Consider the following 16,672-nt stretch of genomic DNA (forward strand, 5'->3'; position numbering starts at 1 on the left):
AAGCTCAGTGCCCTCGCGTTTCTTCTCCGCCAACTCACGGAAGGAAGGAACGGCCTGCCCTCCAGAGCCACAGCGTCCAGGTGGAAATAGAAGCCAGAGAGAGGTAGGTGTGGGGGCCCGCAGAGGCAGGGGGCCAGGCGGCTGACGGTTGACGGCAGCCTCCACCCTGGTGGAATAATGCTGATGAATTTGGGGGCTTGTGGTTGTTTGGCAGTAAGGATTAAGGTAGGAAAAAACACCAAAAAACCACAAAAAACGGTGTGTTGGCTGGTCCCGGAGGTGGTTCTGAAGGTGGTGACTGGATATGACGCCGGAGAGTGGCCGGAGGCTGGAAGAAGAGGAGTCAGGGTCTGTTCCATCCAAACACTGTTGAAGCAAGAGGCAGATCCGGGACCGCCAGGGCACTGCCAAGAACGTTTTTGTTTTGTTTTTTAAAGAAACGTTCATGGATAGGGTGTGATGGGCAGGAGGGAGATACATGTGTGCGGAGAAGGAGGGGTGGGTGCATTCCTCTGGGGTCCCACGGGGATGGGAGAGAGGAAGGCACCCACATGTACAGCCCTATGCCAGGATCTTGGAATGGCAGTCAGAAGTCAGTTCTTGGTCCTTCTTTATTACAACAGCTGTAGTGATGTTATCGTAGCAATAGTTGTGGTAGCAGTAATGGCAGCTCACTTTGTGACATAACTGTACCAAACCTTTATTTATATATCTCATTTAATCCCAGCTCAGGGTCTTCTCTTTTTTTTTGAATATATCTTTAGTGATGAGAGAGAGAGAGAGAGAGAGAGAGAGAGAGAGAGAGAGAGAGAGAGAGAGAGAGAACATTGATGTGAGAGAAATCTTTCAGCTGCCTCCTGCACACCCCCCACTGGGAATCAAGCCCACAACCTAGGCATGTACCCTGACCAGGAATCAAACCAGGGACCCTTCAGTGCATGGGATGATGCTCAAACAACTGAGCCACACCAGCCAGGGCTCAGGGCCTTCTATCTTGATGGTCCCTCTGCCAGGAACATGTTTCCTTCCTTATTCACGGGGCCTGCCTTCCTCACTTCATGTGGGCTGCTCCTTAAACATGCCTCTTCAGAAAGGCCCTCACAGACTACCCCAAATAAAATAACACTCTGGCATTTCTTTCCCCATTCTCTTTATTTTTATTCACAAATACTTATTACCTCAAATTTAGGTAGATATAGAGATAGAGGAACGAACCAAGATGGTGGTGTAGGTAAATGCCTGTACTCACCGTCTCCCACAACCACATCAAAATTACAACTAAAATACAGAGCAACCATCATTCAGAACTGCCTGAAAGCTGGCTGAATGAAGTCCTATAACTAGAGAAGTAAAGAAGAAAACACACTGAGACTGGTAGGAGGGGCGGAGGTGCAGAACGGTCTGGTCTGATACCCATGTGTGCCTTTTTTTTAATCGGGAGGGGGATCATCTCTGTGGAGGCCATCCGTGAGGAGCAAGGGGTCCCAGCCCCACAGCAAACCCCCAGACCAGGGTTCCAGAGCTGGTAAGAGATGTCCCTGCAACTATGGGCTGTAAAAACCAGCAGGGGATTGTGGCTGAGTGATGAGGAGGTTGCTGGAGACCCAAGTGTTCCATTTAAAGGGCCAGCACATGAACTTACTCAGACTCCCAGCACTGGGTGGCTTTGCGGGACCCAGACACATAGAGGGAGTAACTGGATTGTCTGGCATCCGAGCAGGAACTTGGGGATGGCTTCCTCCTAGTGAGGGTATTCGCAGGGTTCATTGTTCCTGTGCTGGGACCTCCCCTGTCATAGGAGAGACTGGCAGCCATATCTGAGTCTCCATCAGCCTGGATCACACTGTTTCCTCCACCCTGGGGATTCCATGAGACCCTGCCCCATCCAATTTGCATCCCTACCCAAGCTGTTCACAGCAGCTTTTCCATATGAATGGCCTGTACTGGCTCAGGCTTCAGACTTTGCTAAAATCTCTTAAACAAGCTGCAGCTGGGGACAGGATGCCCCAAACCTACCAATAAAAGGCCAAGACCCAGCACTAGCACCAGCCTGCCTTGCTTCCAAGCTGGGCCTCACCTGGGCACCTCAAAGCCCAATACAAATAGTAAATAGCAGCCACATGCATATCTCTCTGTAGCTCCTGCCGGGTGGCCCCAGGCAGTTGTTGACTTTGCACCTCCCTGGAGGCCCTAGAGCCAGTGCACCCAGTGGAATTTCAGACCATAGCAGATTACAATTCTACACATCCACAAGCGACACACTCAAAGGCAGACTCAGTGATCACCAAAGCCCCACCGAAGCAAGTCCTGCTCCATAGGGGTGTTTCCTGCATAGCAGCTCTCCCATTGTAGTCACAGCTGGTCCTCACAGCTAATTGGCCAGAGGTCAACTCCTCCCAGTGATGCCAATAGCAATCAAATCTCAACTACAAGACTGTGTACACAGCCTACACAGGGGTACACCTAGAGTGCCCAACTTAGGTGACTGGAAGGCTGAGCCACTGGACCCTACAGGACACCTACTACACAAGGCCACTCTACCAATTCCAGGAGACATAGCAGCTCTACCTAATACACAGAAACAAATACAAGGAAGCAGCCAAACGTGGAGACAAAGAAACATGTTACAAATGGAAGCAAGCAAACTACTGGATACAGAATTCAAAACCATGGTTAAAAGGTTAATCAAGGATCTTCATGAGACTTTCAAGGATCTTAGTGAGAATGTCAAAGACATGAAAAAGGACCAATCAGAAATTAAGCATACACTAACTGAAATAAGAATAATTTATAGGGATTCAATAATGAAGTAGAAGATTCAGAGAATCAAATCAATGTTTTGGAATATGAGGAAGCAAAAAACACCCAATTAGAAGAGCAAAGAGGCCGAAACCGGTTTGGCTCAGTGGATAGAGTGTCGGCCTGCGGACTGAAGGGTCCCAGGTTCGATTTGGGTCAAGGGCATGTACCTGGGTTGCAGGCACATCCCCGGTGGGGGATGTGCAGGAGGCGGCTGATCGATGTGTCTCTCTCATCGATGTTTCTAACTATCTCTCTCCCTTCCTCTCTGTGAAAAATCAATAAAATATATTTAAAAAAACAAACAAAAAAAAACAATCTGTGGTGAAGATACTTTCGTTAAAAAAAAAAAAGAGCAAAGAGAAAAATGAATAAAAAGATATGAAGATAGTGTAGGGAGCCTCTGGGACAACTTAAAGCACACCAACATTCACATTGGGGGTGCCAGAAGGAGAAGAGAGAGAGCAAGATATTGAAAATCTATTTGAAGAAACAGTGACAGAAAACTTCCCTAACCTGGTGAAAGAAATAAACATACAAATCCAGGAAGCACAGAGTCCCAAACAAGAGGAACCCAAAGAGGCCCACACCAAGATACATTACAATTAAAATGCTAAGGGTTAAAGACAAAGAGAGAATCTTAAAAGCAGAAAAGAAAAGCAGTTAGTTACCTACAAGGGAGTGCCCATACCACTGTCAGCTGATTTCTCAACAGAAACTTTGCAGGCCAGAAGGGACTGATGAATAGCAATGACCTACAACCAAGATTACTCTACCCAGCAAAGTTTTCATTTAGAATTGAAGGTCAGATAAAGAGCTTCACGAACACAGACAATAGGGTGGTGAAGGCCTGGGTGGGGCGAGAACCGGGTGGAGGGTGATAATGGGGGGTGGGGGGGTACATCTGTAATGCTCTCAACAATCAAGATTTTAAGTAAATAAAAAGCTTCTGTGGAGCAAAAGAAACAATTCTCAAAATGCAAAGGGAACCCACTGCATGGGAAAACATATTTGCCAATAATACATCTGATAAGGGGTTAATTTCCAAAATATATAAAGTACTCATACAACTTAACAAAAGGAAGACAGACAATCCAATTAAAAAATGGGCAGAGAGATGAATGGATAAAAAAAAAAAACTGGTACATGTACACAATGGAGTACTGTGCAGCTGTAAAAAAAGAAGGATCTCTTACCCTTTGAGGCAGCATGGAGGAACCTAGAGAATATTATGCTAAGCAAAATAAGCCAGTCAGAGAAAGGCAAGTGTCACATGATCTCACGCATATGTGGAATCTAATGAGCAAAATAAACGGATGAACAAAAGAGATCCAGAGACATTGCAGCATGCAACAGACCGATGTATTTTAGAGAGAAGAGATTAACCAAAGAACTTACATGCATATATGCATAGCTCATGGACAACAATAGTGTGGGGTATATCTGGGGAGGGGGTGGGAGTGGGGAGGAGAGGGTCAATTGGGGGGAGGGGGATATCTGTAATACTTTCAACAATGAAGATAAATTTTAATAAGTAAGTAAATAAATAAATAATAAAATACGTATAACTTTACCCCCACTAGATAGTGGAATGCAAGAATAGTGCATTATACAGAAAACTGACAACTAACCTTCACTAGGAAAATGATTAAATAGTTATTTCAAAAAATGATGAAGAGGTTATCAGTAAAATTCAACATCTATTCCTGATTTAAATGTTAGAGGAAGGAGCATGCAGGAAAATGGAATCCTGTTCAGAGAAGAGAGGAAGGGATGTGCTAAGGCTAGAAAACAAATAACAGACGCAGGTACTATTACGGGACAGGAGACCTGGCCCTCAGCGGGTCTGCCCCCGGCCAGCCGGCAGTGTGTGGGTTCTTGGCTTCGTGCAGGAAACAGTTGACAGCACGAGTCCAGGTGACTGCGAGGGTGCATTTATTAAAGCTAGGGGCAGTGACAAACAGCACGGCTCAGGGAAGAGGAAGCAACAGCAGAGGCCGGGCGGGGCTGCTTTAGCTCAGTAGGAAGTCACAGAAAAGAGGCCCTGGAGACAGGTTCATGGGGTTTGCCTGGGATTTGTGGCTGCTGCCCATTGCTGCCTGGTTGCAAGGCTCCTAGGATCCCTTCGAGTTTAGGAGATGCAGTGCCTATGGGGGGAGAAGAGGGGGCACAAAAAGGGGATGTCCAGGGTGTGCTCCCCAGAGGGAAAGCGCAAGGTAGGGCCTTTGTCTTGAGGCTTTCTCTCTCTCTGGCAGGCAGGAATGTTAGGGGAGGTCTCAGCAGAGTATTGTCAGCTTTTCCAGCTGTGCTCTTTCAGGTCCCGGTCTCCACTAATTGGTCGGCACTAGGGCAGGAGGTCCTTAGTCATTGCAGCTGGTCCTGGCATTTACCACCTAGTTTTGCTGCTTTTCTGGGCCTGGAGCTGAAACACAACTGAGGCCTTAATGTTCCCTCTAGGGAGGTGACCTTCTGCATCTGCTGTAAATTGCTCTGTCGGTTTGTTCAGCAACCTGCCTCAGTTTCCCTATTCCACTTGTCCTCACTTACTGACCTGTCCCAGTACAACAAAAGCATACCAACCACATTTGAAATCCTGGATAAGGTGTTTATATTTAAACTAGAGGCCTGGTGCATGAAATTCGTACGGGGGGGGGGGGGAGACCCCCTCAGCCCAGCCTGCACACTCTCCAATCCGAGACCCCTCAGGGTATGTCCAACTGCCAGCAGTCAGACATCCCTCTCACAATCCTGGACCGCTGGCTCCTAATCGCTCACCTGCCTGGTCACCCCTAATTGCCCCCCCCCCCCCCGCCAGCCTGATCACCCCTAACTGCCCCCCTTGCCAGCCACGTTGCCCCTAACTGCCCCCTCCCTGCTGGCCTGGTCGCTCCTAACTGCCCCCCACACCGGCCTGGTCACTTCTTACTGCGCCCCCTGCCAGCCTGATCGCCCCTCACTGCCTCTGCTTGCCGACCTGTTTGCCCCTTACTGCCCCCCTGCTGGCCTGGTCACCCCCAACTCCCCCCCTGCCAGCCTTGTCGCCCCTCACAGCACCTCCCCCCCCCACTGGCCTGGTTGCCCTATGCAGCCTGCTTGTTCAGTCATTTGGTTGTCCCTCACTAACCCCCCCTGCTGGCCTGGTCATAGGCAGCCATCTTGTGAGGATATGGTGGTCAATTTGCATATTACCTCTTTATTACATAGGATAGTCTAAATAAAGAAATAAACTAGGAAAAATAAAAACATATATTGGAGGGTAAGCAACATGATTAAACACATAAAAGATCCAAGGAAGTCAATCAAATCAAAGCAATAGTGACAACAACAAAAAATCCTAGAAGCAAAGAGTTCAAAGCTACAGGATACAAGGTATCAATTTTTAAAAAATCAAATGTATCCCTAACTATGAGTGAGGTGGAAAATACAGTGCAAAGAGCTTCTGTTTACAGCAGTACCAAGGAAAATCACATTCCAGATTTAGCATGTGTGACACATAGTATTTATTCAAGAAAACAAAAATTTTAAATATCATTTTATTGATTTTAGAGATGGGAAGGGAGAGAAAGAGAGAGATAGAAATATCAATGAGAGTGAGACATCAATCAGCTGCCTCCTGCCTGCCCCCCTCCCCACACACACACACACACACACACACTGGGGATCAAGCCTGCAACCCAGGCATGTGCCCTGACCAGGAATCAAACCGTGACCTCCTGGTTCATAGGTCAATGCTCAACCACTGAGCCACACCAGCCAGGCAATTAAAGAAAATTTAAAAGGGCAAACAAAGAGGAGAAAGATGGCAGCGCCCGCAGCTGCAGCTGAGCGCCAGGCTTCCCGGGCTCTGTTGGTGTTGGGAATGGCGGGATCTTTGTCCCGAGGCTCACAGGACACCTGCGTAACCGTGGCTCTCCAGCTGGGCCCCGCTGTGCATGAAGTTCCCTTTCCTGCCAATATTGATATCGGTGGCACTGTGAAGTCTAAAGAAGTCATGAAGCAATACGACTCGGGCCCAACAGTGGCACATGAGCTCACCCAATCTCTTTGCCACCAGATTTGATCAGGTGATGAAATTTGAGAAGGCCCAGGCCATGTCTAAACATGTCTTAATGGACACACCTGGGCAGATTGGAGCATTCACCTGGTCAGCCTCTGGGACAGTCATCGCTGAGGCCCTGACATCCTCATTCCCAACGAGTGCCATTGATGTGATGGACGCATCACGCAGCACCAACCCCGTGACCTTCGTGTCCAGGATGCTCTGCGCCTGCAGCATCTTGTACAAAACCACGCTCCCTTCCATGGTGCTCGTGAATAACACTGACATCATCGGTCACAGCTTGGCAGTGGGAAGGATGCAAGATTTTGAAGCTTTTTGAGATGCTGCATATGTCAGTAACCTGATTCATTCAATGAGCTTGGTGTTCGATGAGTTGTACAGCTCACTCAGGATGGTGGGTGTGCCTGCTGTTCCTGGGTCAGGCTTAGGTGAACTCTCTGTGCAAGTCACCAGTGCTGCAGAGGAATAGGAAAGGGAGAATCATCCCGAATCTGAGCGTCTGAGGAAATCACTGGCCAGTGCACAGAGCCTGCAGCAGGAAGGACAGCAGGACCGCCTACAGAAAGACATGGGCTCTGTGGCCTTGGACACAGGAACTGCTCCGGACAGCTTTTCTCCTGTGCGGGACCCTCTGACTCGATCCTGACTAGAGAACCTCCAATGAAGAGGTTGAGGAAGCAGACAGTGACACTGATGGTATGGACCACAGAGTTGCAGAGGAAAGCTGTGAAGAGCCAGCATCACAGAGTTTTATGCAAGAATCAATGGCACAGTCCTGGAAGAGGAACAATAAACAGTCTCCAGATATCCAAACATTTGGAACTATCCTTCCCTCTGACTGGGTTGACTATAAAGAACAATTTTTTTTTTCCAGAATAACAGAGTTTCTCTTATTAGGGAAATATGACTCTAGTGAAGCCAGGGATAGATGCCAATTCCCCTGGGGTTTTTGCAAGGAAGGGTATTCCGACTATTTTGAAACAGTATTCCTTCATGTGTAAAACTTCACGTCTTATCATTTGAACTCAAGTACTTTTCCTGCTGATAGGTGGAATGAGAGGGAACATACTGTTCCCTTCAGTTCTCTATTATTAGGCTGAATCTATAGCCTCTAGTTCCCTAACATCTTGCCCTTGACCCCGGAGTTACCCTCTTTTTAGCAGAAAGGAAGCGGGGAAACATGAGCTTATACAGGGTGGCCGTGGAGTCTCCTTGGCAACCAGTCAAAGTTGGTAAGAAAGGAGCCTCATTATAGGACACCAGGTTTGTTGAAGAAAGTGGGCAAGACATATAATTATATATAATAAAAGCGTAGCATGCAAATTATCGCCTCCATCCGGGAGTTTGACCAGGGGGCGGGGCTGGCCGGGGGAAGGGAGGGAGGCCCCTGGCAGCCAGCAGCCACTAGGGACCGTACTAGTGCATGAATTTCGTGCACTGGGCCTCTAGTTAATGAATAAGAATCCTGCTTTCAATGGTGACTTGGATATAGAGTTTTTACTTTTTAAAGAAAAGCACAGTCAGAGTAATAAAAACATGGATACGTTGTTCTCTGAGCTAAATTCAACTGCTGTTTGGGAATATGGAGTGTAGTAAAGATAAAAATAAGTTACTATAAAGAGTCAATCAAATCTGTGCGGGAGACAGAGGGCTGCTGTAGACCCAGATGTCATATTGTCTTAGACTCACTCACTCACAAACACTTGCTCTAAAATCCAGCGCTTTGAAAGTGCCATGAATATATGGGGAGGAACTGAATTGTGGCTTCAGAGTAAAGGGGGAAGGACCGCTCCCGCTGTCCAGGACTAAAGCGCCAGCAGGCACTGTTGTTGCTTTGGTTGTTGCTTTGTTGAGCCCGCCCCCTTGCAGGCACAGGTGAGTGTCAAATCTGAGTTTCCACTAACAGGGCTCACTCAGCTAGCCCTCAGGCCCTGCCCCACCCAGTTCAGGCTCAGGCCCCAGCCTCTTTCAGGGGCTAATCCGCTCAAGCTGCCAGCCTGGACCCCTGCTGCAGACTTTCCTAAAATCTCTAAAAGGTCCACAAACCCAAACAAGCAGGGCTGGCTCAGCACGCCCTGTTCCTCTCGTTGGAAAGCCAGGCTCCGGAGGCAGCCGGCCTAGTTCACAGCATAACCACTTGCAGGTGGTAGAGGAGCATATGGGAGATGACCAATCTCTCTCCCTCTCCCTCTCCCTCTCCCTCTCCCTCTCCCTCTCCCTCTCCCTCTCCCTCTCCCTCTCCCTCTCCCTCTCCCTCTCCCTCTCCCTCTCCCTCTCCCTCTCCCTCTCCCTCTCCCTCCCTCTCTAAAAAATTAAATACCACAAAGAAAAAAATACTCACTGACAAAGGAAAACACATCATAAAGCAGTAGACCAACCACCACTAAAGCTAGTACAAAATTTAAAAGGCAAAACTAGAAAGATTATGTTTAATTGCAACAGTAAATTCAGGGATACATACAAACACACACACATACACACAAAGTAAAAAATTAGTGGCAAAAGCATCAACGTGGACAGAGCGGTAAAAATGGTAGTGATTTTAAAATGTCTTCAAACTTAAGCAGCCATCAACTTAAAATAGACTGCTAAAAAAAAAATTAAAAAAATAAAATAGACTGCTATAAGCATACTTGGCCTAGATGAAGCGCCAGGTAACCACAAACCAAAAACCTACAAGCGATATACAAAAAGTCCAGGGAAAGGAATCCAAACATCGCACTACAGAAAGTCACCACACACCAGAGAGCAGGGAATAAAATAGCTGCATACCTATTAATAATTAATGTAAATGTAAATTGATTAAATGTTCCAATCAAAAGACAAATGGATAAAGAAGAGGCGGTATGTATACACAATGGAACATTGTAGTCTCAACCATAAAACACAGTAAAATCTTACTGTTTGCGAAAACATACCAGTACATGGACCTGGAGGGGATTGTGGTAGGTGAAAGAAATCAAACAGAAAAAGACAAATGCCGGATGGTTTCACTTATATGTGGAATCTAAAAGCAAAACAAATGAACAAGCAAAACAGAAACAAACTCATAGATGGAGACAGAGAACAAACCGATGGCTGCCAGAAGGGAGTGGGGGTGGGGAGCTAGATGAGAAGGTGAAGGGATTAAGAAGCACAAATTGGCAGTTACACAATAGTCACGGGATGGAAAGTGCAGTTTAGGAATATAGTCGATAATCTATATATATACTGCGTGCGGGCCCCACCCAGCGGCCCGCCGGGAGGCTGGATCTGGGGGCGGGCGGGAGTGGAGACACAACACACAGGAACCCCTGCCCCCACCCCAGCGAACACAAGGCAGTGGGTCAGGTGCGGGTCCCAGCCACCACCACTCCCTCCTTCCCCCGGCCCCTCTGGGTGCCTCCTCATACAATTTCAATCATGCTGGGCCTCTAGTATTGTAACAACTATATAGGGTGTCAGGTGGGTGTAAGACTTACAAGGGGGTCGCTTTGTAAATTATATAAATATCTAGCCACGGTGCTGTACACCTGAAACTAATATAATATTGAATGTCAACTAATTGGAAAAATTTAAAAAATTTTTAAGAGTCAATCCAATATCAAAATTCTCACTGTATTTTTATAAAACATGACATGTTGGTTGTGACATTCTGCTTCAAGAATGATTGGGCAAAAATATCAGAGTTTTTAAAAGTAATTATGAAGCAAATGGGTAGATAACAGTGATGCTAGCGTATTTACCCTAATCGATCTTAAAACTTAGCAGACCCAAATGATGATTTTCAAAGCCACACAATCAGTAAGCAGACGAGCCAGGATTCAGGCTCAGAACGGATTTAAAAGCCCAAGCAAGTCCCTAGCCATTTTGGTTCAGTGGATAGAGCATTGGCCCATGGATGAAAGGTCCTGGGTTCGATTCCGGTCAAGGGCACATATTTCAGTTGCAGGCTCCATCCCCAGCCCCCGGTCGGGGCATGTGTGGGAGGCAACCAAGCAATGTGTCTCTCTCACATTGTTGTTTCTCTCTAGCTCTGTCTTTCCCCCTCCCACTCTCTCTAAAAATCATTGGAAAAATATCCTTGGGTGAGAATTAACAACAACAAAAGCCCACGCAAAATCTGACCTATTCTGCTATCTGAGCTCTTAGAACTGAGATAATCCGCTAGAGACCGTGCCTCAGTAACGGTATGATCACACACACGGACTGAGACTTACGGTTCTGGGTTAGAACTTTCATGAAGCCTTTGTGATGGCAAACCTGGGCTGTTGCCACGGCAACCACAGGGCCTGGACTAGGGGCTCCCAGCATGCCCTGAAGCCCAGCTGGCCCCTCACTCCCACTGCATTGCCCACCTGCTCAGGTCCCTGTGGCATCTTCATCACTTAGGCACTAGCTACCACCCACCTACTCTTCTCCCAGGCCCTTACCTTCATTTCCTCAGCTCCATCTCCTCGCCCTTTTGCCTCTAGGTAACTCTCCTGGGCCCCAGGCTCTTCTCACCCCTCCCTCCCTATTCCTACACTTCCTGCTCCCATCTCTGCCTGCTTCACCCTCCACTCCCCTCACCTTCTTTCTCTGGTGTCCCCCCTCTGGCCTTGGCGCCCCTCTCTTAGTCTTCTCCTTAGCCCTCTCTTCCTCGCTCCCCTTTCCCTCCTCATCCTCCTGCCGCCTTCTCCATTCCGCTTTCTCTTTGCTCCCTCCTTTTCTCCCCACCAGTTTGTTCTTCTCAACGCTCTGCCTCCTCCCTTCTCCAGTCCCTCACACCATCATTCCTGTCACTCTCGCCCCTCACCCCCTCCTCCCTCTCTGCCCCCCTACTCCCTGGCTCTGCTTCCCTCCCACCAGGTGAAGTGGGTCAGCTGTGTCCAGGGACCACTATGGCACTTGAGGGGGAAAATGGACCAGTGGCTTCTCATGAGCAGAATCCCAGCCCAACACCTAAGGAGCCAAATAAGGATGAGAAAAAGATATCGAAGAAGCAGCAAAAGAAGATAGATCTAGAGGAACTGAAGAAGGAGTTGGTCATGGTGAGAAAACCCAGAATGGACGCTGGCCCAAAGGCTTCTGAAAATGTTCTCAACCCTCCGCCTTTTAACATCTTACCCACAGGCCCCAGCCACCCCTCTTCCCCCAAGTGTTTCTCCCCCTCCCCTGGAAATGCCAAGGGTCACCACCTCTCCCTCAGTAACTCTGCTGTCTTCTCAGAACGACCACAAATTAACCTTGGAACAGCTGAGCACCAAGTATTCCGTGGACCTGACAAAGGTGGGTGAAGGCACTCCCCCAGGAGGCGACCAGGACATAATCCATCACCAATGCTCTTACCCTTAACCTTCACGCAGACAAGTTTCACAGGCCACACACTTGGCAAAGATGATCATGGTAATAGCCCCCAAAGAGCTCAGCATCAGATAAGAGGATGAAAGCATGGTTTAGAGCAGCACTTCTCACACCTTTGTTCCCTTTTACACTCAGTTATCAAAGAACCCAAGAGCGTTGCTTCTGCGGGTCACATCATCTATAACTAGCAAACTAGAAATTCAAGTGGAGAAATTTAAAACTATTTTCTAATTCATTTTTAAACAAGAGTTGGCCCATCATATGTGTATTAGAATAAATAATAATTTTACAACAAATAACTTTTTCAAAATAAAAAATGTAGTGGCATTTTACATTTTTTAAAAAAATATATATTTTATTGATTTTTTACAGAGAGAAAGGGAGAGAGATAGAGAGTTAGAAACATCAATCAGCTGCCTCCTGCACACCCCCCACTGGGGATGTGCCCGCAACTCAGGTACATGCCCTTGACCGGAATCGAACCTGGGACCTTTCAGTCCGCAGGCTGACGCTCTATCCACTGAGCCAAACCGGTTTCGGCACATTTTACATTTTTGCAAGCCCCTTTCATGTCTAGCTTTTTAATAGAAGACAGCTAGGTTCTCCTATATTTTCAGTCTTCAATCTGTTGCAATATCATATAGCCTTTGGGAAATTCCACTGTACACTCGAGAGAATGAGACTGAAAAAGACAACCAACAATTTGGGATGATTATGAAAATTGTATGTACGTGTGGACCCCCATGAAAGAGTCTTGGCACGCCGTGGCTCCCCAGACCACACCGAGAACCACTGGTTTGACAGTAAAATCATATATTACTACTGTTACTATTGCTACCACTGCTGCTCCAATCGCCATGGCTTCTACCATGACCACAGGCAGAAACCTTGAAGACAAGCTCTCCCAATGTAGGCTCCTCTTAGGTCTAGAATTTCTTCAGGGAGAGGCTTCATCTGGGAACCAAGGAGGAGCACAGGCTGCTTGTCTTGTATATTTGTCTTGAAAATTGTATATTTTTCAGTGGGAGGTTGGGGAGCGGATGGGGATGAGAGTTTGTTTTACAGTCCTCTAGTAGGTTCTGCTATTTTCTTCCTGAGGAAACAGTATGCAAGCTTACACAAGGCTAACGTGAGAATCTATGCATTCAATCTGTCACTGTTTTATTTTTTTTCCTATTTCTTAGCTAGAGAGGCAAAGTGGGAACAGTCCATATGTTATTGACATTCGTATTGTGTCCCATTATTACATGAGCCTTGTGCATTATTGCTGTATTATAAAATATCCCCACTAAAATTAGCGCTCCATATGCATAGGGACCATTTGTACTCACTTTGGTAACTTACCAGAGCACTAAGCCCACGATGGGTATTCAAAAAGTTTGTGACTCACTTAGACAACTTAACCAAAGGAAGATAAACAGCCCAATCAAAAAATGGGCAATGGACCTAAATAGATACTTTTCAAAAGAGGACATAAGGAAGGCCAAGAGACATACGAACATGCTCAAAGTCACTAATCATCTGAGAGATGCAAATCAAAACGACAAAGAGGTACCATCTCACACCTGTCAGAATGACTATCATCAACCAATGACAAGTGCTGGCGAGGATGCAGAGAAAAAGGAACCTCGTGCACTGCTGGTGGGAATGCAGACTGGTGCAGCCACTGTGAGAACAGTATGGAGTCTCCTCAAAAAACTAAAAATGGAACTCACATTTGACCCAGTGATCCCAATTCTAGGAATATATCCCAAGAAACCAGAAACACCAATCAGAAAGGATATATGCACCCCTATGTTCATAGCAGCACAATTTACAATAGCTAAGATTTGGAAACAGCCTAGTAAGTGCCCATCAGCAGGTGAGTGGATTAAAAAACTGTGGTATGGCTACACAATGGAATACTACGCTGCTGTAAAAAAGAAGGAATTCTTTTTTTTAAGTATTTTTTTATATATTTTATTGATTTTTTAAAGAGAGGAAGGGAGAGAGATAGAGAGTTGGAAACATCGATGAGAGAGAAACATCGATTAGCTGCCTCCTGCACATCTCCTACTGGGGATGTGCCCGCAACCCAGGTACATGCCCTTGACCAGAATTGAACCTGGGACCTTTCAGTCGGCAGGCTGACGCTCTATCCACTGAGCCAAACTGGTTTCGGCAAAAAGAAGGAATTCTTACCATTTGCAACAGCACGGATGGACCTGGAGAGCATTATGCTAAGCGAAATAAGTCAGTCAGAGAAAGATAAATATCACATGATCTCACTCATGTGCGAATTATAATGAACAACATAAACTGATGAACAAAAACAGATCCAGAGACAGAGAAGCATCCATCAGACCGTCAAACCTCAGAGGGAAGGTAGGGGAGGGTGGGGGTAAGGGGGAGAGATCAACCAAAGGACTTGTATGCATGCATATAAGCCTAATCAATGGACACAGATACCAGGGGGGTGAGGACATGAGTGTGGGAGGGGGGGTAGTGGGGAGATAAGGACACATATATAACACCTTAATCAATAAAGAAAAAAAAGTTTGTGAATCATTCCATATCCCTCCTATAGCATAAGTTTTAAAATCCTACTTATCTAGGAAGAACTTACAGTCTGACCTTCAGAGAAACATATTGGTCTCTAGACTCATCCTGGGGCTATAATGGCAGATCGGAGTTATGAAGCCAGACTCACCTTTGCTATAGCTGTTTTTCTTTTCTTTTAAATATATTTTTATTTATTTATTGTGTAGCTATTTTTCTTTTCTTTTTTTCATGATTTTCTTCTTCACATAGGGCCTTAGCTCCGAAGAGGCACAGAAAATCCTGGCTCGAAACGGACCCAATACACTTACCCCACCCCCCACCACGCCAGAATGGGTCAAATTCTGTAAACAACTGTTCGGTGGCTTCTCCATCCTCCTGTGGATCGGTGCCATCCTCTGCTTCCTGGCCTACGGCATCCAGTTATATTTCCATGAGCAAGCTACCAGAGATAACGTGAGTCTGTTCAACTACTACTGCCCGGCCCCGTCTCTGCTTATCCCTGACTCACTACTGCTCAGCAGCCCAGCAGTCCTGAAGCCCAAATCCCTGGTACGCCCAGGACTTCCTAACGGAGCCCTTCGTGCCTCCTGGCTTCCCTGGTCTTTTCTCTGGAAAGCTACTGCTTCAGCTCACTGAGCTGCATGGTCCCCTCTAGAAACTTGCTCTCTTTTGATTATCTTCCCAACTGATCATCATAGCCCTTTGCAGTCCCTCTCTCTTTCCCAGAACGTCAATCTCTTCATCTCTTTCCTCCCCATCTCCTTCACCCTCTGCCCCCCACCCCATAAATAGCCTTGTTTTTTTTAAAAAATATATATTTTATTGATTTTTTTTTTTACAGAGAGGAAGGGAGAGGGATAGAGAGTTAGAAACATCAATCAGCTGCCTCCTGCACACCCCCTACTGGGGATGTGACTGCAACCAAGGTACATGCCCTTGACTGGAATCGAACCTGGAACCCTTGAGTCCACAGGCTGACGCTCTATCCACTGAGCCAAACCAGTTAGGGCATAAATAGCCTTGTTTGAGAAGAGAAGGTAGGCCTTCATGGACCTGGGATTTTGCTGGCCCCTTACCAGGGTTCCTTCACCAGGAAGCCGAGGAAGCCAGCCCTATCTGGACTCTTCTCAGCCCCTGACTCTCCAACTGAGTCCTAAGGGTTCTTGCACTTGGAGAAGTGACTCTTCTCCTTGCAGTTTCCTGAGGGTGAAGGGGAAGAAAAGGATCTACTAACAAGCCCTTTCCTTCCCCACCCCCAGCTGTACCTGGGTATTGTGTTAGCTGTTGTGGTCATCATCACTGGCTGCTTCTCCTACTTCCAGGAGGCCAAGAGTTCCAGGATCATGGAGTCTTTTAAGAACTTGGTGCCTCAGGTAGGATTGCTGAGAGGGTCGAGTGACAGGAGGTATAGAACGTGGCCAAATGCATTGTTATTAAGTCCTGGGGAGGATTATGTCCCACAGTGAGTGAGGCTAGTGATGAGGGTGACGCTTACTTCAATTTTCCTCTATCTGGCCTTCAAAGTTCCCGAGGAAGGCACAGCATCACCTGTGAAGTGGTCTGCTCTAGATGCATAATTTGACTCTAATGAGCATAATATGAAGCCCCAAATGAGCACATTCTATTTAAAAAAAAAAAAAAAAAAAAGCTGGGGTGGGGGGCGGGGCAAAGGAAGTTGGGGAGGCTAGATTCTTCAGATGTCAATGACCTTAAAGACGAGTACAACTGCGGAAATGTTCCAGGCTAAAAGAGGGTAAAGAGACGTGATAACTAAATGGGGTGCCTGGCCCCAGGCTGACTCCTGTGCCGGAGGAGAAAGGATGCTGTAAAAGATAAACTGGGTCCATTGACAAAACTGGAATGCAAACAGATTAAAATATTGTGCCAGTGTGAAATCACTGAAATTGATAGCTGTATTGTGGTTATTTGATATCCTAATACTTGGGG

General features: G+C 46.8%; 1 protein-coding gene and 1 pseudogene across 1 annotated transcript in view; both read left to right on the plus strand.

The window, feature by feature from the left end:
- Positions 1–6,529: 6,529 nt before the first annotated feature.
- LOC132221079 (GPN-loop GTPase 1-like) lies at positions 6,530–11,317 on the plus strand (annotated as a pseudogene).
- Positions 11,318–11,721: 404 nt separating this feature from the next.
- The window catches only part of LOC132220619 (sodium/potassium-transporting ATPase subunit alpha-4), a 33,410-nt gene continuing 28,459 nt past the window's right edge, over positions 11,722–16,672 (plus strand). Inside the window, exons 1-4 of the mRNA XM_059673903.1 lie at positions 11,722–11,871; positions 12,050–12,109; positions 14,975–15,178; positions 15,985–16,098. Of these exons, the coding sequence (XP_059529886.1) occupies positions 11,722–11,871; positions 12,050–12,109; positions 14,975–15,178; positions 15,985–16,098 (528 nt within the window). The remainder of the gene's footprint in view (positions 11,872–12,049; positions 12,110–14,974; positions 15,179–15,984; positions 16,099–16,672) is intronic.

The sequence above is a fragment of the Myotis daubentonii genome, chromosome 18 (genome assembly GCF_963259705.1).
Source record: "Myotis daubentonii chromosome 18, mMyoDau2.1, whole genome shotgun sequence".
In the NCBI taxonomy this organism is placed as follows: domain Eukaryota; kingdom Metazoa; phylum Chordata; class Mammalia; order Chiroptera; family Vespertilionidae; genus Myotis; species Myotis daubentonii.